The following is a 27,559-nucleotide window of genomic DNA, read 5'->3' on the forward strand; positions in this document are numbered from 1 at the left end:
TCGCCTTAATAGCCTAGCGTTAGTTTCGGGCTTATTTATTTCCTAGTCTTCTTTTTCCCTGGTTTGCTAGTGGCCGCAACAACCATGGGCCCACTACAAGAAATATGTCAACTTGCGACCATCACTATTAGTCACTGAAAGGTCATTGTTTTTCATTTGCGACCTTTTTGTGACCAAAAACAGAAGGTCAAAAGCTGGCAGTCGTAAAATGAAATTAACGACCTTCTCTGTGAGAAGGTCGTGAAATTCCACGACCAAAACAAAAGGTCGTTGATCCTATGACCTTCTGTTTAGTCGCTAGCTCTCTGCCCAGGCCACGTCGGATCCGACGTGGCAAGCTGACGTGGCAAAATTGCGACCAATTGAAAAGGTCGTTGACAAGATTCAGCCCGGTCCAATTCGGTGTTTTACATGGGCCGAGCCAATAATTCAGCCTTTTTAATATATATTTTTCTATTAATTTTCTCTAGCTACGTGGACCGAGCCCAACAATTCGGCCTTTTTAGTTTCTTGGTCATGGCATTTTAGTCCATTGATTTTCCATTTACGGCCCTTATATATTCAATCTGGTCCCACTAGTTAGATGGGTCCCCCTTGTCATGTTCATCTTTCAAATTGGTCCCACATGTCAGAATGTACAAATTTGACAGATTATTTTCATAAGTGGGCCCAATGGTCAGGTTTCCATTTCACAAGTTCTCAAATCACATATATAATCAATATTTCAAATAGAACTAAGAACACATAAAATTCATCAAATATACCACTAAATAAATCTATTACAATCTTTACAAAACAGATATGCTACAATATGCTACTCTTCACTGAGTTGGACTTCACGTCTTCACACTTGGCTTCACACTTCATGGCATCACACTTGCTTCACACTTGAGCTTCTATAAAAGAGGAACCATCACAATTTTAAGTCTACAATACAACAATTAATACAAGGATAAAAACAAAATCAAGTAATACACTCAAATGTGAAGGCAGCATGGAACTAGTGATATGACAACATGCAGAAAACACAACAATGTAATATTGTTGTAAGTTCATATCAGCGCAAAATCATCACTGCACAATGCAGCACATAACAATTGGTACCAGCAAGTTGATCAAGAACAGCAGGTGATGCTACCAGCACCCATACTCTCAAATTCAGTACTAAGTTGCTACATGAAAGCAGAGCAAAGAACAAGAAACTGAGATGTTCCAGGTCACAGTTGCTTGTTTTGTCAGCCACTTTGCAATGTAAAACATCAATTAGACACATGCGCACACACAAAACGCGTACCGAAGCTAAGAGTTTGCAACACCCCTAAGCCGCTGTTGAAATAGATGATCAGAATAATCACTCCCTGCAGCAAACAAACAAACAAGCAGCAACAGAAGCGTTGTCAGCATCTAGAATCTGAAACAGCTGGATCAGCGTTCCTGCGAGGGGAAGCGGTGGGTGAAAGGCGATTACCAGCACGAGCAGCATCCTCCAAATCATAAGGCTCCACTCCCCATGCTTCCTTCCCTTCTTTCAACAAGTTAGAAATTACTGTACAACTATCTGGGCCAACATGGAGAACCTTCTGCATAGCACTGCCATATGCCTTTTTAAGAAAAGGAAGTGCCTGGATAACTTCTGATGTGCAAGAACCTGGATGCAAATGCAAAACAAAGGAGGTAATTAAAGGAGGACCATACAATTCCTCCCAATCATGATCTTGGAAACAAAATACAAGGAAGACAGTAACACACAACAAAATGAGATCAACCAAACATCTGTTCACTGAAGACCAGGCCACTGTAAAATATCTGTGTTAGCCTGTAACAAGCTGATAATTAACCATTTCTGAGATAGTTTATTACAACTTTGGGGATTCACTACTTGGCTATTCTGAGGATTATGATAACAGAGTAAACAAGCATAACAAACTTCCTGATTAGAGTGAACCACACAACAAAATTATGTTGGTAAGATACAGTTTCCTTGTTGTGTGAGGATATTAACTATTCACTATCACATCTCCTAGTGATAACTAAAGAAAACCTAGTAACAAAATAAACTAGGAGGCTAGAAGAACAAACATAGGAGTCAAAATATAGCATAGGCCCAGGACAAGGACACTCCTATTATCAAATTATGGTACCCCAACTCTTATTATAGAGTGGCCTGATGCAAATTTCTGAATTATGCCTTTTGAACCTAGGATTTGGGTATCTTGTGAATGTTTTAACTTTTAAACTCGAAACTGTTCCCTTTTCTGTTTGATTCAACCTTACTCTTGTTATAATGTACTGTACAGCTGTTGTTTCAAACTGTTTTGCTACAAGTACCATAATTTGCATTGAAGATATTATATTCTGTTACTGTATCATTGTTTAATAGAACCACAACACATGATGCTCACATGAAACATCCACATTATGTGTGTTGATTTGATAATAGGACAGAACAGCCAGACAAGAATTATATACCTTCAGCTCTGCCATTGGAGATGGAAACGACCCAGAGGCCGGTGATCTAGTCAGTGCGCCTCGGCATGTGGTACATGAATGCAGCCATGAGGGCAGCGCTGATGCCGCTGATGGCGGTGCAGTAGAGGCTGAGCTGGCTAGCAGCAGCGCGCGGCGCAGGACAAGGTGCTTGCCCGAGTCATGAGTGGCGAGGCCGCGGATCACCAGCCCGAGGTTGCGGGTGTGCACCGCCTCAACAATGATGATGGATGCAGTGATGAAGAGGATGTAGAACAGGAACACCCAGACCGTTTTGATAAAGCCAGTGAGCAGGCCGAAGGAGCCGAACGACATCACAGCGATGAGGATGAGCGACTGGTACTGGCCACGGTCAAGGTGGTGCGCAACCTGGGTGAGGAGCGGCGCCACCAGGAGGATGCCGATCGCCCACGAGAGGGCACTCCAGCCTAGGGGCGACATGTGGGAGCTAGAGATGTCAATGGAGTACCTGGTCAGCCTCTGGTACCTGGCCACAGTTCACAAACTTGGTGTGAGCATTTTGATGACATTAACATGCAGTACAAGCAAAGATGGCATGACTGAACCTTGCATAGTAAAAACTTGCAAGTAAATAAGAACAACAATGCTGAGAAGATAAAACATGCACATTTCAGCCTAGTTAAAACTGAAAATTATAGTATGTACAATTCTCATTCACGGGTAGATGCAATGCAAGATGAACTCATTACATAAGGGGGAAATTTCCGCCGGAGAACAACAGTAAAGTCAATATGCATGCAGATATCACCATCGATCTACTAATCATGCAAAGTTCTAAGGGTTAAGATATGATTTCACATCAGAAAGCTAAAGAAGATGGTCCAACTGACAACATGTACGCATCAATGGGCATGCAAGATCACTCATGCCTTCCCGGAAGGTTGTGACAATAAACATGAAAATCCGAACTTAAGTTAATTGTGAAAAGGTCTAATGGATCCAAATAAACATGCAATTCAGATAACTACATAAAACAGTACGAATGCAGATATCATCACCGACCAGCATTTAGTCATGCAAAGTCCTGCTGATCTAGATATGGTTTCACATCAGAAATATTCAGAAATCAGTTGAACAGAATTGACTACAAAAGAAATCAGAATTGTCATGCTTGTCTACTTTCAGGAAAGTTAATACATATTTCCATGCTTGTCTACCAAAGAAATTGTATCAACTTAACACTTAGTCATGCATAAGTGTTTCACATCAAAAACGTACAGAAGTGCAGACTCAAAATTGTATCAACTTAACACTTAGTCATGCATAAGCGTTTCACATAAAAAACATGCAAAATTTGGAGTAGGAAACTGAATCTCTGAATACTCCAGCAGCAAATACTGCTAACACTAATAGGCCAGCAGCAAATACTGTATTTTTTGGAGTTTTAACAAATGTTCAGTAATTTATGGAGTACAGCAGCAGCATCACATTAAGAAAGTGAGCTAAATCATCACATTTTCAACTCATTACTGAATCTTCTCAGTGAATCAACTAGTGAACCAAATTCAGTGAATTAAGCTACTCCATTTTGAAGTACTCCTCGAGTGCTCAAACATGCAGAGATACAAGTACTACAGGTTTCTCGAAGGCGTAGAATCGACCTAGCATGTCACAAGACACATATTAGTACATTTTGTTGGTGAGGCAAGGTAACAGATAGCACTATGTACCGCATCTATAGAATTATGCCCAGTTCACTTCATTTGGAGTTAATAAACTCGATAAACTGTCACTGGCAGTAAGACACCACTGCTACAAGTACTATTGTAGTAGTTGAACAAGAAGAATATAGTACAGTACTACTACACATGTCTACTAACTAGTAAGTAATAGGATACACACAAGTAACTAGGTGTAGTAGTAGAAGGGACCTAGATAGTACCCAAGAGACATACTGCTAGTAAATTGTTGTTATGGGTGAGACAAGAGAGCAGGTGGTACTCTGTGGTGCTGCTAGGAAGGGAATTATGGCCACTCAGAATAAATTAACAGTGAGTAGTCCATGGAGTAACACCAGCAGCAAGATAGCACTACTCTTCTAGTACTCCAGCAAGAAGAATAAAGTATATAATACACAGGCAAGGCAGACTTGGTGCTAATAGAATACAGGAGCAGGGAGTAACACATCCCAAATTTTGATGTGGAATTGCTTTTTACCAAGACAAACAGAATTACAGGTCTATTTTGATGTGGAAAGTAGCACCCGAACAGGTCTATTTCTGAGCCACAACACACACGGCAATGGACTACTACTCTCGTTTGAACAGTACTCTGTAATTACGCGGTGGAACTAAAGTGTACATACATCATTAACACTCACAGGCGCCTGCCTGCTGTAAGCACCTGATTCAGAGCATTGGCCGGCTTCACTAACCTGGTCGCTACACTAGTAAAAGCTCAAATTTGGCGTCGCCGTGAGAAATGAGCGCCGGGATAATAAGGGGGGAGCGGACCTTGGGGATGGCGCGCTTGGCGGCGGGGTCCCAGAGCGGGCGGAGGAACATGTCGGAGCTGGTCTGGACGATCCCGTGCGGCAGGCCCTCGGCGCTGGTCCTCCGGTTCCAGTTCCAGCGGGCCGCCGCCTTCCCCTTGCCGCCGTCCCCCTCCCGCTGCTGCTGCCTGGCCATGGCCTCGGCGTAGTCGGACCTGCCGAGATCCACCTGACGGAGGAACAGAGAGCGGGGCTCCAGTGTCAGTCAGTCCATCGTTCGGCAGGGGAGCTAAAAATGGAAAGGGAAGGTGGTGCGGGGGCCTTCCTTGCCTTGAGGTGGTGGTGGTGGATCTGGAGCGAGGTGATGACGATGAGGGCCACGAAGGCGCGAGGTGGCCGAGGAGGCGCGCGGCCCTGGACCACGTGTACAGCACGACCAGGAGGAGGAGGAGCACGTCGGCGGCCAGTGACACGGCCGTGTATCCGGAGGCGCCGTGGAATAGGATCCAGGAGGCGACGACGGTCGCTAAGAGTAGGGCGCTCAGGTCGGCCCGGCCTCGGCGCCACAGCACCACGTCTACGGTGAGGGTCGTCGACGGGGGGGTGGGTTTGGGGGCGGCGGCGGATCGAGATCTGAGGGAGGGAGAGGGCGGCGGCTGTGGGTGCGTAGGAGAGAGGGGGACAAGAGGACGAGTGGTGCGGGTTGTGTTAGGGCTAGCTAGTTGGGTGAGACGGTGAGGGGGTCAAGTCTGCCGTTGGATCCGGGACGATCGGACGGTTCAGATCACCCACGGTAGGATGATCCGGGGGAGACGTCCTGATTGGTTGGAGACTACGGTGTAATTTTAAATATACTACCTCCGTCCCATAATATAAGAACGCTTTTAACACTAGAGTAGTGTCAAAAACGTTTTTATATTATGGGACAGAGAGAGTAGTCTCTAAGTGCTAAAAACAAAAGGGTTTACGAAGCAACTACCAATGATATTTAGCAAAATGGAACCACTAAAAGTTTCACTCAAGTTGTACCATATTTTATGGATGATAACCAACTTGTATGCATTTCCGATCGTTCTAGCCTTTTTTGGCCATTTAAACCAACTTGTACCAAATCAGAAGGAACTGGGTCAAATTTGAACTACAACAATTTCATAGTTTGCTCATTGTTTTTTCCAAAAATCATTTTTAGCTACACATGTACATATTTCATCACAAAACACTATGAGTTTTGTAAAATTCCACCCGTAGCTACGAACGGTTATGCCCATGGTTTTAACCGCGTTTTGAAATTGGCATAAAGAATTAAAAAATTGAAAAATTTGAAAAAACCTCGCATTGTGTCATCATATGTGACCAAATTTCCATGAAAAATAATAAACTTGTAATACGGCAATTATTTTTAAAAAGTGTTCTCAGAAATGAGCTATCATGCGTGCACATTCATGGCTTTCAAGCCAAATGATCAATCTTATGGCCACATTCATGGCATAGTTTGTTCAAATGATCTCATATTGTGCACAAGGGTGCATTTTGGAATTCCAAACAATGTTGCCTAAGGGAGTTTTCATTTTCTTTGCACGGAAAATTCATTTTCCATTTTTTGAGTGCCCGAAATGAGGTTTTTTGTGAAGGAACTATCAAATAAATGTTGTAAAAATGGACCAAAACAATTTTATAAAATACTAGGTCATGTTTAATGCACAATTGACCAAATGGTTGGGTATCAAAAGTTTTGATCCACCTCTCGTGAAAAAGACAAATTTCCGCCGGTTCAGCTGGAAGCGGGTCAAATTTGAACTGTAGCTGCCTCATAGTTTGCTCTTTATTTTTTCCAAAAAACATTTCTAGAACTATCTATTTAATCAGAGAAACATCAAAATGTTTCCAAGATTCAACAACTAGCTAGGAACGGTCAAGCCCATCGTTTCGACCGCATTTTGAAACGGGCATAAAAAATTCAAAAAATTGGGAAACCTTCGCATTGTGTCATTATATGTGACCAAGATACCAGGAAAAATAATAAACTTGTAATACGGCAATTCTTTTAAAAAGTGTTCTCAGAAACGAGCTATCATGTGTGGAGATTAATGGCTTTCAAGCCAAATGATCAATCTTATGGCCACATTCATGGCATAGTTTGTTCAAATGATCTCATATTGTGCACAAGGGTGCATATTGGAATGGAAAACAATGTTGCCTAAGGAATTTTTTATTTTCTTTGGATGAAAAAATCATTTTCCATTTTTCGAGTGCCCCAAATGAGGTTTTTTGTGAAGAACCTATCAAATAATTGTTGTAGAATTGGACCAAATCATTTTTATAAAATACTAGGCCATATTTAATGCACAATTGACCAAATGGTTGGGTGTAAAAAGTTTGGATCCACCTCTGGTAAAAAAGACAAATTTCCGTCGTTTTAGTTGGAAGCACGTCAAATTTGAACTGCGGCTGCCTCATAGTTTGCTATTTATTTTTTCCAAAAATCATTTCTAGGTACAAAAGTATCTATTTAATCAGAGAAACACCAAAAAAATTCAAGATTCAACCACTAGCTAGGAACGGTCATTCCCGCCGTTTTGATCGCATTTTGAAACGAGCATAAAAAATTCAAAAAAAATTCAAAAAATTGGAAAACCTTCGCATTGTGTCATTATAATGTGACCAAGTTACCAGGAAAAATAATAAACTTGTAATACGGCAATTCTTTTAAAAAAAGTGCTCTCAGAAACGAGCTATCATGTGTGGAGATCAATGGCTTTCAAGCCAAATGGTCAATCTTATGGCCCTATTCATGGCATAGTTTGTTCAAATGATGTCATATTGTGCACAAGGGTGCATATTGGAATGGCGAACAATGTTGCCTAAGGGAGTTTTCGTTTTCTTTGGACAAAAAATCAATTTTCATTTTTCGAGTGCCCAAAATGAGTTTTTTTGTGAAGGACCTACCATATATTTGTTGCAAATTTGGACCAAATCAATTTTATAAAATACTAGAACATATTTAATGCACAATTGACAAAATGGTTAGATTTCGAAAGTTTTGATCAACCTCTCGTGAAAAAGACAAATTTCCGCCGATTCGGTAGGAAGCGGGTCAAATTTGAACTGCAGCTGCCTTATAGTTTGCTCTTTATTTTTTACAAAAATCATTTCTAGTTACATAAGTATCTATTTAAGCAGAAATACATGGTTTGGTGGCGATACATCGATGTTTGGATGGTGGCCCAGGGCCCCAACTCCAAAGCGCGTAAACTCGCATGCCCGTTGCATGGTCACCGCGTGACCATGGCGTTGCCATGCGTTCTGAGTGGCCTAGGTAGGACTGGGCGTTCGGTTTATATGGTTAATACGGTTCGGTTTGTTCGGTTTTTAATAATTTCGGTTTTGAAGAAATGGAAACCGAAACAATCACACAAAATTAATAAACCGAACCATATTAACCATAATATATCGGTTCGGTTTCTTCGGTTAACTGAAAAACCAAAATACATGCACTGTCAGTATAAGTGTAATGATTCATGAGCGTTGATTCGCATTTGTATAGAAAGCATAAAATAGTCACAAGAGCATGCAACTTTAACATTAGGCAATACATTATTCAGTCAAGCAAACTAGTGAACATAATTAAGTGGAAAAATCACATGGCATGTGCCATGTATTATATATGGAAGAATACGTCTGATGCCTCTAAACTGAGCAGCTCATGCACTAAATGATACACTAGTACTCCCTCCGTCCCCGCCTAAGTACCTTTTGGAGATACCTCCGCATGATGGAGTGAACATGGTATTACACAGGGCATCCTACACTTCGGTTTGTTCAGTCTATTCGGTTTCTGGGCATTGAAAACTGAACACAAACCAAACACCGAACAACCTTAAAATTTCCCACCGAACCAAAAACCAAACCACCGAATTAACCGACATATCGGTTAATACGGTTCGATTCGGTTTGGTTTTTTGGTTTTCGGTTTACTGTGCCCACCCCTAGGCCTAGGCATGTCTAGTGGGTTGGTAACTCCCCAGATAGGTTCTAGGAAGAAAATGGCAACAGAAGAATCTCAGGAGGAGACCGAACTATGCTCAAACATGAATTGGCAGCCAAGTGTTTGATTAGCGGTACGGGAAATGCACATGGCCAATGGGCCTGAGTTTTGGCTGAGTATGATCATCTACTAGGGAGACTGTCTTGGCAAATTTTCAGCTCAAATGGAGGAGTTTGGATGGCACTTGCTTTGCAAAGTACCACATCGGGCAGAAATATGGATGTTGAAGCTGGGCTCAAATGGATAAATGGATTGAGTTAAAATTTTGTGGAGTATGGTCATTTGGGCATAGGAAAGCACTGTAAAATGTTTATACCATTTGGATAATCCTAGCTTGTACTTCCTTCACAAAGCTTCTCTCTGTATAGAAACTTTGGAAATTTGTTGAGGAAGATTTAATAGGCAAATGGAGTTGAATATTTGAATGTGGCAATGATCTGGATATGTAAGATGGTACAAGAAGTTTGAGAACAATAGGAGGTGTCTAGATAACACTTGCTTTGCATTGTGCCAATCTGGACAGAAAATAGAAATTGAAGCTGGTCTTACATAGATGATTGGATTGTGCTAAAATTTGGTGTAGGGAGTTTATATGGTCAGGGTTATGTCCCGAAAATTTGGCAGAAATTATAAAGCAATATAAAATGTAGTTGCTTCACAAACTAAAAATATTACCAAAAACGAAGATTTGATGGCGAGCTTACATGGATTGTTAGATAGAGCTAAAATTTTGTGTAGAGATATGTATTTGGCATATAGAATATGTGGCAAAAATTCAACTCATTAGGATATTCCTATCTTGTACTTCCTTCACAAAGCTTCCAGGTGAATAGAAACTTTGGAAATTTGCCAAGGAAGATTTGCTAGGAAAATAGAGCCGAATATTGGCATGTGGCAATGATTTGTATATGGAAGATTGACCAAAAAGTTCGAGAGCAATAGGAGTGGTATAGATTGCACTTGCTTTGCAATGTGCCAATCTAGATAGAAAATAAAAATTGAAGCTGGGCTCACATAGATGATTTGATTGAGCTTCAATTTGGAGGAGGGTGATAATTTGGGAAGATGAAGGCACTGTATAAATTTCATGCCATTTGGATGTGCATAGCTAGTACTTCCTTCACAAAGCTTCTAGTTGAACAAAAACTTTGGAAATTTGCCGAGGAACATTTACTAGGCAAATGGAGCTGAATTTTTTCATGAGGCAATGATTTGGATAGGAAAGAGTGCCCAAAAATTTTGAGGGCAATCAAGAATATAAAAATAGCACTTCCTTCACAAAGTGTTGCTCTGAACAGAATAGGAAAATGAATATTGTTGAATTATATTTTAACTAGGCGAGAAAGGTTTTTGACATATTTGACGAAGATATGATCCAAAGAATTTATGAGAATTTTTTTGGAATTTTGGGACTAACAGAAATATAGGTTGCTTCACAACCTAGGGCAAAAATTAACACATGGACATGACACATAGGCAAAACTGATGTGGTGGCGCCTAGTCATAGCAATCCACCACAACTTACAAGGTTATGACCATCTATATTGGTCATGGCCAGCTAGAAATAAGGCAGCGGATCAGTGTTGTCTGCTTTATGACCATTTCGTGTAAGGAAATTACGACCTTTCTAACAAAAACGGTCATTATAGTATAGGGTTTGGAGCCCCCCGAACAGCTTTTGGCCAATTGGTCTCAAATGGTCGTAGATTTATGACAAATTATTCTAGGGTCACTGACAGAAGGTCACTAGTTGACATATTTCTTGTAGTGGCCATATACGGACCGTGGTAACCTTGACGCTGCTACGGGCCGTAGGATCCATGGGCCTCCTACGGGCCATCGATAAATGGGCCTCCAACAGGGCCTTAGAATCGGTGGGCCTCGGGCCGTCAGATAAATGGGTCTACATGGACCGTAAACGGGCGCATTTGGAATCGGCCCAGCACGGTAACGGGCCGTTAACAGGTCGGAGGACAGCAAAGGCTTAATTCTGTCACAGGCATAACGGGTCATTAATGGGCCAGAATATAGGACGGGCTGGAAACTGCGCAACGGGTTAACATGCCAGAAATGGGCCGACTCTTGCCACAGGCCGAATTTGGCCCATTAGGGGAACAGGCCAGTAACGGGCAGGAAGTAATCGAGGGCCGGAAAGGAGCCCAAGAACGTATGGGCCGTCAGTAGGCCGAAAGCTAACACGGGCTGGAAACGGCCCATGTGAATCATGGGCCGTTAATGGGTACAAAGAAATTTACTGTTCATTATGGGCTAGAGTCACCGTGGGCCTCTAAAGGGCCTAAAGATACGAAGGCATCATATGGCCCGAAAGACGTCATGGGCCATACATGGGCCGAAAGTGAAACGGGCTGGTGTTATATTCGACGGCCCACATGACGTTGTTGGGCCGATTTCGGGTGGCCCTAACGGGCCGCGAGTTACAGGGCCATAAAATGGGCTATTTGCGAAGAGACCGTTAGCATTCTTTCCATGGGCCAGCCCGCTAACTTTTGACCAAGTCAAACGGGCCGGCCTTTGTAAGCTAAATGGGTCAGTGGTGGGCCATCGCACGAGTCGACATATCATAGGCGCCTATCTGACCCACTGACGAGCTGACACGTGTTTCCTTCGGCCAATCAGAATTTTACACGTGGGAATTTCCCATTGGTCCGGGCTCACTACTGCAGGATGCTGCTAACGCGACACTACGATCAGAGACCGTTCGATGAAACTGTGTGCGATGCCACAATCGCAAACGGTGGTGTAAAAACCGTCAAAAAAGGCGCAAAACATTTGCGATGACGGATGCATCAAACACAATTCAGATTTTAGTTGCATGTGCGATTCAGGGCATACGATTCAGTTAAATTAACCATTTTCAATGAGGAGTAACAAAAGAAACGGGCCACCAGATGAAGGTGTGTGCGATGTACAGCATACGGTTCACTCGGATGAACTGTTTGTGAGTAGGCAACACAAAAGAAACGGTCAGCCAGATCAAGGTGTGTGTTATGTACAGCATACAATTCACTCGGATGAACTATTTGTGATTAGGCAACACAAAAGAAATGGTCAGCGAGATCAAGGTGTGTGCGATGTACGACATGCGGTTCACCCGATGAACTGTTTGCGTTGAGACAAGAGAACAGAAACGGTTCAATATAACAAATACCATAAATATTGCAAGGTTCAAATTCAAAGATTAACGCCCAAATTGAAACATTGCAAGCTGCGTCATTTCTATAAAGGGATCAGCCGCTGACAAGTCATGTATGGGTTTGACACAATAACTTCCAATTGCTTTGCCATATGCTCTACCAATACGAAGTTCGGCATTTTTGGAGGCACTTCCATTCCACAGTACCAGCCGGCTCTGATAATCAAACCATTGATCTTTCCTAATCAAATGCGTGTTCAACCTCAGTACCCTCAGCACCTTTGCTCTGGCAAGAAAGAACCTGGCGAGTGTAATCTCCGGTGGTGTCCCTCGGTAGGAGTTCAAAGTAATATTTGAGAGATGCAGATCCAGGCATTCAATGTGATTGTCGTTATAAGCATCATCCACCTCCGGGCCTAATATGCACTGCAAAAGAAGAGAACGTGTTAGTGCCTACATGCAGTTTTGAATACTGCTACACGCCCATTTGGTTTGCATGATTTGTAAAATGCACCAACGTGCCATCTTCGATCTGGCATGATTAACAAGGGCATTTGATTACAATCTACTCCCTCCATCCCATAATGTAAGACATTTTCGACACTACACTAGTGTTAAAAATGTCTTACATTATGGGACGGAGGGAGTAGAAACATGTAGCCTTCTTCATAAGAGGTTGGATTGGATGGAAAATTCCCTAAGAAAACTAGTACAGATGAATCCAAAGGAGAAATGCTTATGGACGATTGTAACCATATGAATGAAGCAACCAATATGGGGTGGGGGTGTATGTCCTAAAATCCTCCAAAATTCCTTCAGAAATCGTAGTACATTGTCATTGTAAACTTGGGAAAAGGAACATCACCTCGATATACAGCTTCTTCAGGCACAGAAAGCATCTCAGGCAACTGACAACTTGGTCCAGGTTGGGGCCGACAGATTCTAGTGCCAAGACCTTCACTGTGCCCAGAGTCTGGGTGAAGCTTCGCTGGATGACAGACGAACATACATGTTCAAAACTAGAAATAACGTTGATATCAAGAAGAAGAGGTATATAAGGTGACTGTTGTACCTGAAAGTTGAAGACAGACGAGTAGCCCACCACTTTCAATTTCGGCGCAGAAATGACATTGATTCTTGTTGGACCTTGTTGATCAACTACAAGTAATCTCTCAAGTGAAGGTGTGTCCTGGATGACCATATTGTGGTACACCTTTTGTGATCACTCGTTGCAGCACCAGCAACGCACATAAATAGTCCGGAGAGTCCTGGAGGTGATGTCCAAGGTACTCGGCCAATTCATCGCCTGAAGACGAAGGAACTCGAGTGCAGTACAGCCGTGGAGCAGGCGCTCCATGTCATCCTTTGGGATGCGAACGGCGACGAGCTCGAGGTGCTTCAGTCGTGGTAGAAAAAGAGCGGGCGCGTCATTAAGGGGGGAGGAAATGGTAGTTCATGAACTTGGCGAGGTGCAGCGTGGGCGCCAAGCGGGGTGCGGACGTTGGCAGCAAGCACATAAGCCCATCATTATAACTTAGCTTCTCGAGCTGATCTATGGCGCGGGATCGGAACCACTCGTCAAGCTTGGCTCGGTCCTTGCCATTGGAATGGAACTTGCCCATGATAAGGCCTTTGATTGGGCCATCGTGACCGCCGAGGATCTGGGAGAACGCATCCAAGCTTTGGCGATAGCCATGGCAGAGCTTGTGGGCGTCGAGGAGGTCGACAGGGGTGCGGAGCCATAGGGTGCGCCACCACCGGGAAAGGGCGGTTGTTCTCACCCGATATTTGATTAGGAGGAAGGATATGATGACTATAATCATATCATCGGGGAGGTTGTTGATGAAGTCTAGGCCTGCTGGAGTCGCTTGCGATTCTTTCTCGACCCGCCTCCGCTTGTTGGCACCCTCGTTCTCCACTGATGTCTACTACGCAACCTTCTTCTTGTAGACGTTGTTGGGCCTCCAAGTGCAGAGGTTTATAGGACAGTAGCAAATTTCCCTCAAGTGGATGACCTAAGGTTTATCAATTCGTGGGAGGCGTAGGATGAAGATGGTCTCTCTCAAGCAACCCTGCAACCAAATAACAAAGAGTCTCTTGTGTCCCCAACACACCCAATACAATGATAAATTGTATAGGTGCACTAGTTCGGCGAACAGATGGTGATACAAGTGCAATATGGATGGTAGATATAGGTTTTTGTAATCTGAAAATATAAAAACAACAAGGTAACTAATGATAAAAGTGAGCGTAAACGGTATTGCAATGCGTTGAAACAAGGCCTAGGGTTCATACTTTCACTAATGCAAGTTCTCTCAACAATAATAACATAATTGGATCATATAACTATCCCTCAACATGCAACAAAGAGTCACTCCAAAGTCACTAATAGCGGAGAACAAACGAAGAGATTATTGTAGGGTACGAAACCACCTCAAAGTTATCCTTTCTAATCGATCTATTCAAGAGTCCGTAGTAAAATAACATGAAGCTATTCTTTTCGTTCGATCTATCATAGAGTTCATACTAGAATAACACCTTAAGATACAAATCAACCAAAACCCTAATGTCACCTAGATACTCCAATGTCACCTCAAGTATCCGCGGGCATGATTATACGATATGCATCACACAATCTCAGATTCATCTATTCAAACCAACACAAAGAACTTCAAAGAGTGCCCCAAAGTTTCTACCGGAGAGTCAAGACGAAAACGTGTGCCAACCCCTATGCATAAGTTCACAAGGTCACTGAACCCGCAAGTTGATCACCAAAACATACATCAAGTAGATCACGTGAATATCCCATTGTCACCACAGATAAGCACATGCAAGACACACATAAAGTGTTCTCAAATCCTTAAAGACTCAATCCGATAAGATAACTTCAAAGGGAAAACTCAATCCATTACAAGAGAGTAGAGGGGGAGAAACATCATAAGATCCAACTATAATAGCAAAGCTCGCGATACATCAAGATCGTACCACCTCAAGAACACGAGAGAGAGAGAGATCAAACACATAGCTACTGGTACATACCCTCAGCCCCGAGGGTGAACTACCCCCTCCTCGTCATGGAGAGCGCCGGGATGATGAAGATGGCCACCGGTGAGGGATCCCCCCTCCGGCAGGGTGCCGGAACAGGGTCCCGATTGGTTTTTGGTGGCTACAGAGGCTTGCGGCGGTGGAACTCCCGATCTAGGTTATTTTCTGGAGGTTTCAGTATTTATAGGAATTTTTGGCGTAGGTCTCATGTCATGAAGGTTCCCGAGTCGTCCACGAGGCAGGGGCCCAACGCCCAGGGGGGTGGGCACGCCCTCCACCCTCATGGACAGCTCGGGACTCTTCTGGCCCAACTCTTTTGCTCTGAGGCTTCTTTTGATCCATAAAAAATCATCAAAAATTGGCACGTCAATTGGACTCCGTTTGGTATTCCTTTTGTGTAAAACTCAAAAACAAGGAAAAAAACAGAAACTGACACTGGGGTCTAGGTTAATAGGTTAGTCCCAAAAATCATATAAAATAGCATATAAATGCATATAAAACATCCTAGAAGGATAATATAATAGCATGAATACTTCATAAATTATAGATACGTTGGAGACGTATCAGCATCCCCAAGCTTAATTCCTGCTCGTCCTCGAGTAGGTAAATGATAAAAGAAATAATTTATGAAGTGTGAATGCTAGCAGGTGCACAAGTTTGATCAATGATAATTTCAATCACCTTTGCTAGCATCATTATATGTCATAACAGTAGCTCATATCATAAAGCTTCTCATGATCAAGTAACAAGCTATTCACATGTTAAAGTATAGATCATAAACTTTCTTGAAAACTCACAAACCGCGTTCTCAGTCATCAAACATTTGGAATTCATCTTATTTTCAGGAAGGGTCTATGTAAGAGCTTTGATTTAGCAAATCCCACATACTCAACTATCATATAGTCTTCCATGATTGCTACCACTCAAAGCATATTTTTAGAACAAATAGCATCCATCGAACACAAAGAAAGATAGGGGCTTAATGTTTCGCCTCCCAACTTATTTAGCATATAGATAATTGTCAACAATAATAATTCATGATCAAATATATTTGAATGGCCATATATGCTTAGATCTTTCTCCACCACATGATGCTTGCCAACTAAAAGTAGGTTGGAATGAGAAGGAATACTACTGACTCTTGCATAAATGTAAAAGATAGACCCTTCGCAGAGGGAAGCAGGGATTTGCAGAGGTGCTAGAGCTCGAAGCTAAAACAGAGATGAAAATAATTTTGAGAGGTATGCTTACACTGTCAACATAACGACCAAGAGTTCCCAATATCTTCCATACTAGATACATTATAGGCGGTTCCCAAACAGAAAGGTAAAGATTTTACTCCCCCTCCACCAACAATCACACTCCACGGCTTGTCCGAAACAACGGGTGCCGTCCAACTTTCAACAATCCTGGGGGAGTTTGTTTAAATTATTTGTGAATTTGTTTTTGATATTTTGATCATAGGACTGGGCATCCTAGTTACCAGCCATTTTCTCATGAATGATGAGTGGAGTCCACTCATCGTGAGAATAACCCATCTAGCATGGAAGATACTAACAGCCCCTAGTCGCTACATGAGCGATTCGGGCATACAAAACAGATTATTATTTGAAGGTTTAGAGTTTGGCACATGCAAATTTACTTGGAACGGCAGGTAAATACCGCATATAGGTAGATATGGTGGACCCTCATGGAAGGAACTTGGTTCAAGGATTTTGGATGCACAAGCAGTATTCCCGCTTAGTACAGATATTTTGGCTAGCAAAGGATTCTAAATAGCAAGCACCACATGTTAGAGGATCCATAACAATATAACTTCTATACAAATATACCCAAGCATAACTCATTATGTTGTCTTCCTTGTCCAACTTCAACTAATTTGCTCAGGTTTGAAAATAATTAATGGGGCTCACAATCATAGAAGATGTCCAAGATAGTATATTTATATGTGAAATCTCTCTTCCTTCAATATTCTTTCATGAATTGTTCAAGTGACCCATACAATGTTTGCTAACCTTCGAAAAATTTACCACCTCTAATTCTTATATGTGAAGGCATTACTCCCCATGGGAAAGGCATATGAAACATATATAATTTCAGATTTATGACATTCAAATCATTCAACCATTTACTCATAGGATATAAGTGAATCACACGAGTAAATGACAAACTAGTCCAAAAAGATATAAGTGAAGATCAATGAGTAGTTAAATAATTATGTAGCTATGTGAAGACTCCCTCTCATTTAAGAATTTCATATCTAATGTATTTTATTAAAGCAGCAAGCAAAGCAAAATAAAACGACACTTCAAGGACATCACTCATCATGTGAAGAAGCAAAAACTTAGGCTCAACCGATACTAACCGATAATTGTTGAAGAAGAAAGGTGGGATGCCTACCGGGGCATCCCCAAGCTTAGATGCTTGAGACTTCTTGAAATATTATCTTGGGGTGACTTGGGCACCCCCAAGCTTGAACTTTTGCGTCTCCTTAATTCCTTTTATATCACGGCTTCCTAAATCTCGAAAGCTTCATCCACACCAAACTCAACAAGAACTCGTGAGATAAGTTAGTATAAACCAATGCAAAAACCTTATAATTTTCTACTGTAACAAATCACTAAAATTATTATTCAACATTGCATACTAAATGTCTCTGCATATTTAATACTCCTATCCTGAAATAGAATCATTAAACAAGCAAACATATGCAAACTATGCAAACATAACAGCAATCTGCCAAAACAGTACAGTCTGTAAAGAATGCAAGATTCATCATACTTCCCTAACTCCAAACATTATGAAATTCTACCACACTGTAGAAAATTTATCAGAGCTTATTATGCAAAAAGTTTCAACATTTTATCACATTCTGACTTTTCTAGAGAATTTTTGCAACAGCGGTAAACTTTCTGTTTTGAAATAGCAACATGTATACTTGCAAAATAAGTATGGTAAAGGCTATCCTTGACATTTTTATTGAAACTAGAGATGCAAAACATTATTCTAAATAACATCAAGCAAATACTAACAAAAGAAAATGACGCTCCAAGCAAAACACATATCATGTGGTGAATAAAAATATAGCTCCAAGTAAAGTTACCGATGAACGAAGACGAAGGAGGGGATGCCATCCGGGGCATCCCCAAGCTTAGGCTCTTGGTTGTCCTTGAATATTACCTTGGGGTGCCTTGGTCATCCCCAAGCTTAGGCTCTTGCCACTCCTTATTCCATAGTCCATCGAATCTTTACCCAAAACTTGAAAACTTCACAACACAAAACTTAACAGAAAACTCGTAAGCTCCGTTAGTATAAGAAAATAAATCACCACTTATGTACTGTTGTGAACTCATTCTAAATTCATATTGGTGTAAATCTACTGTATTCCAACTTCTCTATGGTTCATACCCTCCGATACTACTCATAGATTTATCAAAATAAGCAAACAACACATAGAAAACAGAATCTGTCAAAAACAGAACAGTCTGTAGTAATCTGCATCAAACGCAAACTTATGGAACTCAGAAAAATCTGAAAAAATAGGACGACCTAGATAATTTGATTATTGATCTACTGCAATTGAAATTAGTATTTTATCACTTTCTAGTGATTTTTAACAATTGTTTTCGTGAGAAGAAAGTTTCTGTCTTTTTCAGCAAGATCAAATAATTATCATCCAAGAAGATCCTATAGGTCTTACTTGGCACAAACACTAAAAACATAAAACCACATCTAACCAGAGGCTAGATGATTTATTCATTACTAAACAGGAACAAAAAGCAAGTAACAAAAATAAAATTGGGTTGCCTCCCAACAAGCGCTAACGTTTAACGCCCCTAGCTAGGCATGATGATTTCAATGATGCTCACATAAAAGATAAGAATTGAAACATAAAGAGAGCATCATGAAGAATATGACTAGCACATTTAAGTCTAACCCACTTCCTACGCATAGGGATTTTGTGAGCAAACAACTTATGGGAACAAGAATCAACTAGCATAGGAAAACAAAACAAGCATAGCCTCAAGATTTTCAACACATAGAGGGGAAACTTGATATTATTGCAATTCGTACAAGCATATGTTCCTCCCTCATAATAATTTTCAGTAGCATCATGAATGAATTCAACAATATAACCAGCACATAAAGCATTATTTTCATGATGCACAAGCATAGAAATTTTATTACTCTCCACATAAGCAAATTTCTTCTCATGAATAGTAGTGGGAGCAAACTTAACAAAATAACTATCATGTGAAGCATAATCCAATTGAAAATTAAAATCATGATGACAAGTTTCATGGTTATCTTTATTCTTTATAGCATACGTGTCATCACAATAATCATCATAAATAGGAGGCATGCTTTCATCATAATAAATTTGCTCATCAAAACTTGGAGGACAAAAAATATCATCTTCATCAAACATAGCTTCCCCAAGCTTGTGGCTTTGCATATCATTAGCATTATGGGTATTCAAGGAATTCATACTAACAACATTGCAATCATGCTCATCATTCAAAAATTTAGTGCCAAACATTTTAATGCATTCTTCCTCTAGCAATTGAGCACAATTATCGAAATCCTTATTTTATCGGAAGACGTTAAAAAGATGAAGCATATGAGGCACCCTCAGTTCCATTTTTTTGTAGTTTTATTTTATAAAATAAACTAGTGATAAAACAAGAAACTAAAAGATTCGACTGCAAGATCTAAAGATATACCTTCAAGCACTCACCTCCCCGGCAACGGCGCCAGAAAAGAGCTTGATGTCTACTACGCAACCTTCTTCTTGTAGACGTTGTTGGGCCTCCAAGTGCAGAGTTTTGTAGGACAGTAGCAAATTTCCCTCAAGTGGATGACCTAAGCTTTATCAATCTGTGGGAGGCGTAGGATGAAGATGGTCCCTCTCAAGCAACCCTGCAACCAAATAACAAAGAGCCTGTTGTGTCCCCAACACACCCAATACAATGGTAAATTGTATAGGTGCACTAGTTCGGCGAAGAGATGGTGATACAAGTGCAATATGGATGGTAGATATAGGTTTTTGTAATCTGAAAATATAAAAACAGCAAGGTAACTAATGATAAAAGTGAGCGTAAACGGTATTGCAATGCGTTGAAACAAGGCCTAGGGTTCATACTTTCACTAGTGCAAGTTCTCTCAACAATAATAACATAATTGGATCATATAACTATCCCTCAACATGCAACAAAGAGTCACTCCAAAGTCACTAATAGCGGAGAACAAACGAAGAGATTATTGTAGGGTATGAAACCACCTCAAAGTTATCCTTTCTAATCGATCTATTCAATAGTCCGTAGTAAAATAACACGAAGCTATTCTTTCCGTTCGATCTATCATAGAGTTTATACTAGAATAACACCTTAAGATACAAATCAACCAAAACCCTAATGTCACCTAGATACTCCAATGTCACCTCAAGTATCCGCGGGCATGATTATACGATATGCATCACACAATCTCAAATTCATCTATTCAAACCAACACAAAGAACTTCAAAGAGTGCCCAAAAGTTTCTACCGGAGAGTCAAGACGAAAACGTGTGCCAACCCCTATGCATAAGTTCACAAGGTCACTGAACCCGCAAGTTGATCACCAAAACATACATCAAGTAGATCACGTGAATATCCCATTGTCACCACAGATAAGCACATGCAGGACATACATAAAGTGTTCTCAAATCCTTAAAGACTCAATCCGATAAGATAACTTCAAAGGGAAAACTCAATCCATTACAAGAGAGTAGAGGGGGAGAAACATCATAAGATCCAACTATAATAGCAACGCTCGCGATACATCAAGATCGTACCACCTCAAGGACACGAGAGAGAGAGAGAGAGATCAAACACATAGCTACTGGTACATACCCTCAGCCCCGAGGGTGAACTACTCCCTCCTCGTTATGGAGAGCGCTAGGATGATGAAGATGGCCACCGGTGAGGGATCCCCCCTCCGGTAGGGTGCCGGAACAGGGTCCCGATTGGTTTTTTGTGCCTACAGAGGCTTGCGGCGGAGGAACTCCCGATCTAGGTTATTTTCTGGAGGTTTCAGTATTTATAGGAATTTTTGGTGTAGGTCTCACGTCAAGGAGGTTCCCGAGTCGTCCACGAGGCAGGGGCCCATGCCCAGGGGGGTGGGCGCGCCCTCCACCCTCGTGGACAGCTCGGGACTCTTCTGTCCCAACTCTTTTGCTCCGGAGCCTTCTTTGGTCCATAAAAAATCATCAAAAATTGGCACGTCAATTGGACTCCGTTTGGTATTCCTTTTATGTAAAACTCAAAAACAAGGAAAAAACAGAAACTGGCACTGTGCTCTAGGTTAATAGGTTAGTCCCAAAAATCATATAAAATAGCATATAAATGCATATAAAACATCCTAGAAGGATAATATAATAGCATGAATACTTCATAAATTATAGATACGTTGGAGACGTATCATCCACCTCGTCGGCGGGGACGGAAACCTCTTTCTCCATATTCACGCCATGCTCCGGTGCTTTAGCAGCCCCGGCATCGCCACTCCCTCCGATGGGGCGCTTCGGCGGCATCCTCGTACACTGACGGCTTTGAGGACTCAGAGCGGCGTCGAGGATGCGGGCGGAGAGAGAGGAATTGTGTGTGTGGCGAGGATGGGGGGGTGCGGCCGCTCGGCGGCGCCATTAATATAGACCAGTGGGAGCGAGGCGGGCGATGGTCCAAGGCTGTCTCGCTTCCCGGTGAGGACGACTGCTTAATCTCTACTATGAATGAAATCTATGCTTAATTACTGAATTTTAGTTGAAAAAAAGACAGTGCTATTGATTTTTAGGTGCATATTTTGACAAATCGCAGTGTCTCTTGGCTAGCGCCAAAGTCTGTCTTTAATTTGCATACCGTAATAAGAATCGTTTGTGTTGAAGAGATGCACAGATCCTGCATTGAACAACTTGTATGCTTCCCGGTGAGCCTGCGCACCGGACTGCGCTCGCACGCCTCCCATTCAGTCAAGAAGCTGTCCACACGACACCTCCTATAGCCATTAAAACCAAGACACATGGCGTCACGTGAATGGTTAACCGAACGCACACGGTTTGAATTATACAAACGTTTGAGATATTAAAGTGGCAGCTATTTTTTCAAAATGCTTTTGTTGGCTGTCATTATTCGAGTGCGCCTTCTCTCAAAATGACACAAAAAATACCACAGCATGTCGGGTGCCCTTCCATGATAGCATGCCAAGTTTCATGAATTTCAGACGAGTTTTAGATTTACTAGAATTTAGAAACAAAGTATCTCAACATTTTGCCGGCAATCAACGGTGCCCTGGTGTTTGAAATTCATTCCATTTCTTGCATGCACCCAAGGACACAGATTTGACTTTTCAACCAATTTATATGCACTGGAGCTTGTGCATGTAGTTCAAATTTGAATTATGCACATAAATGCATTGAAAACTCAGTTAATGCATAAAAATGTCCGAACGAACCCCAAAAAATCACAAAAATTGACACAACACTCCTGTTGTTCTATCTTGACACGAGAAATTTTTTGAAAGCAATAAGAGGCAATGGATATCGTTTCGTCCCCAAAGGTGGGACGTTCCCTACCAAAACCATCATGCTTGTTGTGAGAAGCTCTGGTTTGTAAGAAGCATATACCCGAACCTGCCCCGAATGGGCCAATTTTTTTACCACGGCATGTTGATGCCTAAAAGTGCTAGTTATCAACTAGAGTGGGCGGGGGTGAATAGGCGATTTTTATGAAAGTCTTCAAAACACGGTGGCTTTGAAGACAAATAGTAGAAATAAACCTATTGATATGCAGCGGAAGGTAGACTACACTAGATAGGCCATAGTCGAGTAAGCAATGTAGAGAAAGCACGAAGACTATTAGCAGCTAAGTAGTATGGATTGGGATGGAAGATAGTACGAAGCCAAACAACAACAGTTTTCACTCAATGAAGACAATCAGATCAGACAGGAAAGCAATGACTTCATGAAGACAAACTGTATATAAAGAGAGGTAAAGGATAGAACCAGTTGCTTGGTGAGGACAAGGATTTGTTGGACCAGTTCCAGTTGCTATGACAACTGTACGTCTGGTTAGGGAGGCTGAGATTCATCTCAGAAGACCGCATCCTCACCTTATTCCGCTTGAGCTAAGGACACTTAGTCCTCGCCCAATCACTCTGGTAAGTCATCAAGGTAGACTTCCAAACCTTCACAGACTTTGTTGACCGACAATCCACAATGACTCTTGGATGCTCAGAACGCGACGCCTAACCGGCTGGAGGGTTCACAGTCCTCAAGTGTAACAAGTCTTCAGATCACGCAGACAGAAAGACTTCAGTGATGCCTAACACTCTTTGGCTCTGGGTGTTTTGGGCTTTGTCCTCGCAAGGATCTCTCTCTCAAAAGCTTAGAAGGTGGGTTGCTCTCAAACGACAAAAGCCGTGCACTAACTCTGAGCAGCCACCAATTTATGGTGTAGGGGTGGGCTATTTATAGCCAGGAGTCAACCCGACCTGATTTGTCCGAAATAACCCTGGGTCACTAAGGAACTGACACGTGTCCAACGGTCAGATTTCAAACACACGCGGCAGCTTGAATTGGGCTGCAAGTAAGGCTGACTCATCCAGCTCTGGATAAGATTTGCTCTCATTGTCTTCGCTCGAAGACATAGGATTTGGTTGAGGATCACATCAGTCACTCTGACTTTGTTCACTTGGACCCCACTTAACAGTATGGTGGTTCCTATGACTCAACAAAGAAGAAAAGGAAACTACAAAACAACTATGTCTTCGCACTCCATAGTCTTCACTTCAATGTCTTCTCAAGTCATAATCTTCGTTGTGAATATCTTCACAGACCACCATTGTCTTCAATGTCTTCACACATTTTTAGGGGTCATCTCTGGTAGGTAAACCGAATCAATGTGGGACTACTACCTATGTTATCCTGCAATTCTCGCAAACACATTAGTCCCTCAACCAAGTTTGTCGTCAATACTCCAAAACCAACTAGGGGTGGCACTGGATGCACTTACAATCTCCCCCTTTTTGGTGATTGATGACAAACTGGTTGAAGTTTTCAACGGGGATAAAAGTATGTGAAAGTTTAAGGATTAAGGCATTGTCTTCATAAGTAGCAAAAGGCCCCCCCTGAAGATGTGCATATAAGTAGTTTGCTTTTGAATGCAAATGCACATGGCATGTTTTACTTTGTGGAGATCCTCTTCAACTTATGAAGACAATTCATCATGCATATAAAGATATAACGAAGATAATGACATGCATAATGAAAAATGGACGTCTGCGGAATTTATCATCGCATCACAAAGTGGCAGAAAAAGTAGCAGACGGCCATCGAGTTTAAGTGCTACAACCCAAAGAACCAAATGTATCAAAAGATGAGAGTTGTAAATACTTGGCAAAAATAATGCAACCACCCATAAGGACCCGCTTGAAGACTATCAACTCACATGCTTCTCCCCCTTTTGTTAGTAATGACCAAAAAGGTTTGAAGACATAGAGCATCTACTCGTTCCCAGAAGGAGCAGATGATGGAGCAGGGTCGACGTTGGAGTTTGGTGGTGCAGAAGGGCCTGACACATTGTCGAGATGCAGTGCAGCCATGGTTGGTGAAGTGGCTTCGTCTTCTTTATCGACGACCCTCGCAACAACAGTTGCAGCCAAAGATGAACGGTCAGAATCTTCAGTGGATGGAGTGCGACACCAGCTTGCATTGCCTGGAGGTCTAGAATGAAATTTGAAACCCTTAGTGAAGCCATCTTCGCGAAGATCTTCTTCAGGGCATAGTAGTGTGAGACTCTTCCAGGACCGCCGACAGGCTTCATGGGCAACGAACGAATTCTTGGTGGCCAAGTTTCTGATGTGATTGACGTCTACCAAGATACTATGCATCTGACGCTTTAGCCAGTCATGGTGCTTGTCCTGCTTCTGATGTAAGGCCACAAGAAGCTCTCGGTCATTGAGTACACGAGAACGCTTCCGAGGCCTTTGGGCGATTGTACTAGAAGTGGCTTCAGTGTTGGCACGATGTGGCACACGCATATTGCCAGCCAGAGGATAAGCAGTAGTTGCAGCATTGGGAACATGAATTCCTTCTATTGGTTGTGAAGCTTTGACGATCAACATTATGAAGATATAGAGGCTCCTTGGCAGGCTCAGGGTAGATGGGTTCAACGGACAGATCAACCTCAGGCAGAAAAACAAGATGGTTGCGTGCTGAGGGCTGATAGTCAATAAAAGAATGGAGTTTGATCAGGCGCATCACCCATGGAGCATAAAACTTCAAGCCAAACAGATCAATTCCAGATGCAGCAAGTTGTCTGATGAAGAAATCCTGGGTATTGAATCCGATTCCATTGACAATATAGAATACCAAAGTCTTCATGGTTCCTTCAAGTTTGGCTTCAGATGAATATCCCTTGACTGGCCATAGAGTACGCCTCGGAATATGATAAACTGTGCGGGGCAAGTACTCAAGGTCTTTGACGAAGAATTCCTTGGGATATTCAGCATCTTGAGGCAATGGCTTCATCATACTGAGCATCTGACTCATATTGGGTCCTGGCCTCTGAAAGGTACTCTGCAGTTCATTATTGTGAAGCTGACAACCAGGCTCATACAATTCACCTGGAGTGGGCAGGGAAGTAAGCTCAATGATGTCTTGAGCTTTGGCTTCATGGTGCACATCTCCTGTCATCCACTCAAGGATCCATGTCTTCGGATCCCTATTGTAGCCAAGAATGTGAAGTGTGGCATAGAACTGCAGCAGAAGCTCTTCATTCCAGTGCTCTTTATCAGTTACAAACTGCAGAAGGCCAGCATCTCTAAAGCAGTCCAGTTCTTCTTCAAGACAGGGCAGCCTAGAAATAGCTTCACAATCAAGACGCATGTGAGGAAAGATTCACTCTTGATTGTATAGAATGCAGGAGTAATAGCTGCGCTGTTGATAGCTCCAGAATCGATCGGAAGAGATCTTTGGCTTCGAGTATGGATTCTTGGCACTGTTAAAGAAGGTATTGTGTGCCCTGAAGCTGCTCACACTAAATGATCCTGGTGATGTGGCAGCACCTGGAAGCCTTGGCAGCCTGGGCTTTGGCTTCTGAACCTAAGGCCTCTGCTCAACATGGTATTCGTACTGTTGTCCAGGAGCTGTGGGAGGAACCATAATGGGCCATCTCACTGTGACAAGCTGGCCACGATCATAGGCCTGTTCAATAGAGTGAGGCCTTGGAGGTGGAACAACGGCTTCAGCATTCACAGTGGCTTCAGGTTGTACCTGAGCTTCAGGCACCACATTAGCTTCAGGCTCCACATTGTCTTCAGCCATGACATTGTTAGTGGCGTCAGTGGTATTGTTTGTGGCAGCCTTAGTGTTTTCAACCTCCATTTCTTCAATAATAGGAGGGTCGGGCACGATCACATTCTCCTCGAGAATGACTGGATCAGTAGCAGGGGGTGTGGCAACTCTTTCTTCTTCTCTTGTTTCTTGATCTTCATCGGCTGATGCAGCCGGAATGTCTTCAGAAGCTTTAGCTTTAGACTCAGAGACATACGTAGTAGGGGTGGCTTCAGGAAACACTTGACGTGCTACTGAGTTTTGTTGCGCTTCCCCTTCCGGAATGCTCGACATGGTGACCTGTGGCCTAGGGCCTTTGCGAAGCCTGCGCAAAGCAGGCGATGCCTGTGGTGATGGAGTGGTCTGCACCATGTAGTTGTCGTCGTCAAGTACCGGAGTGGTGACTTGAGGTGGTGGTGTTCTGAGTGTCTCATCATGAATGGGGGTGTCTTGTTGAGGGTGATCGACCCATGAGTCATCCTGAGCAATTGGCGTCAATGGACGACCAACGCTGATTAGTTCACTGCTCGTTGGAGCAGGCGATGATACCGACTGGGGCTCGAGCTGAGGAAGGACTTCATCATCATCAACATTGTCTTCATGACCAATGTCTTCAGCTGTGATGGGGTCAACAGCTGGAACTTCTTCATCTTCATGAGCCTCTGTGGAAGCAGGCTCATGGATCACCAAATGACGCTCTTGGTTGTTTGAAGATGGAAGTGCAACATAAATGTGTTCAACATTGAGGGGCTCGGAGGCAGCATCACGCGCTTTCTTTGAATACTTTGTCTTCAGCTTCTTCGTGGATGGGGCATCATCACAAGCATCCTTGTGCTTGTGTTTCCTGGCTTCGGCTTCAGTTGTCCTTGTCTTCTTCAGCTCTAAAGCTGCTGTGGTGACCATAGGCTTCGAGCCTATCATGCTGGCAGGAAAGACAATGCGTGGTTCTTCCTGCCTTGATGCTTCAGTTTGGGTCACATCAGACTTCTTCTTCTGCTTGGCAGCCAT

At 42.4% G+C, this 27,559-nt stretch overlaps 1 protein-coding gene across 1 annotated transcript; it reads right to left on the reverse strand.

Moving 5' to 3' along the window:
- Window positions 1-634: 634 nt before the first annotated feature.
- Window positions 635-27,559, reverse strand: LOC123076333 (uncharacterized). Its single transcript, XM_044498638.1, has 7 exons — window positions 27,319-27,559; window positions 5,270-5,657; window positions 4,962-5,168; window positions 2,470-2,974; window positions 1,469-1,648; window positions 1,295-1,358; window positions 635-896 (listed from the first exon to the last, which is right to left on the reverse strand). Exons 1-5 carry the CDS (start codon window positions 27,557-27,559, stop codon window positions 1,544-1,546), a joined length of 1,446 nt encoding a protein of 481 aa, XP_044354573.1. The 3' UTR covers window positions 635-896; window positions 1,295-1,358; window positions 1,469-1,543.

The sequence above is a fragment of the Triticum aestivum genome, chromosome 3D (assembly GCF_018294505.1).
Source record: "Triticum aestivum cultivar Chinese Spring chromosome 3D, IWGSC CS RefSeq v2.1, whole genome shotgun sequence".
Lineage (NCBI taxonomy): Eukaryota > Viridiplantae > Streptophyta > Magnoliopsida > Poales > Poaceae > Triticum > Triticum aestivum.

What these genes read in the sequence shown, in the direction of transcription:
- LOC123076333 (XM_044498638.1), bottom strand. Translation starts at nt 27,559, where the DNA reads ATGGCTGCCAAGCAGAAGAAGAAGTCTGATGTGACCCAAACTGAAGCA. An exon ending in CCAAGCGCGCCATCCCCAAG is followed by an intron (nt 2,975 to 4,961) that starts GTCCGCTCCCCC and finishes AACTGTGGCCAG; the next exon opens with GTACCAGAGGCTGACCAGGT. An exon ending in CTCCAATGGCAGAGCTGAAG is followed by an intron (nt 1,649 to 2,469) that starts GTATATAATTCT and finishes ATTTGCATCCAG; the next exon opens with GTTCTTGCACATCAGAAGTT.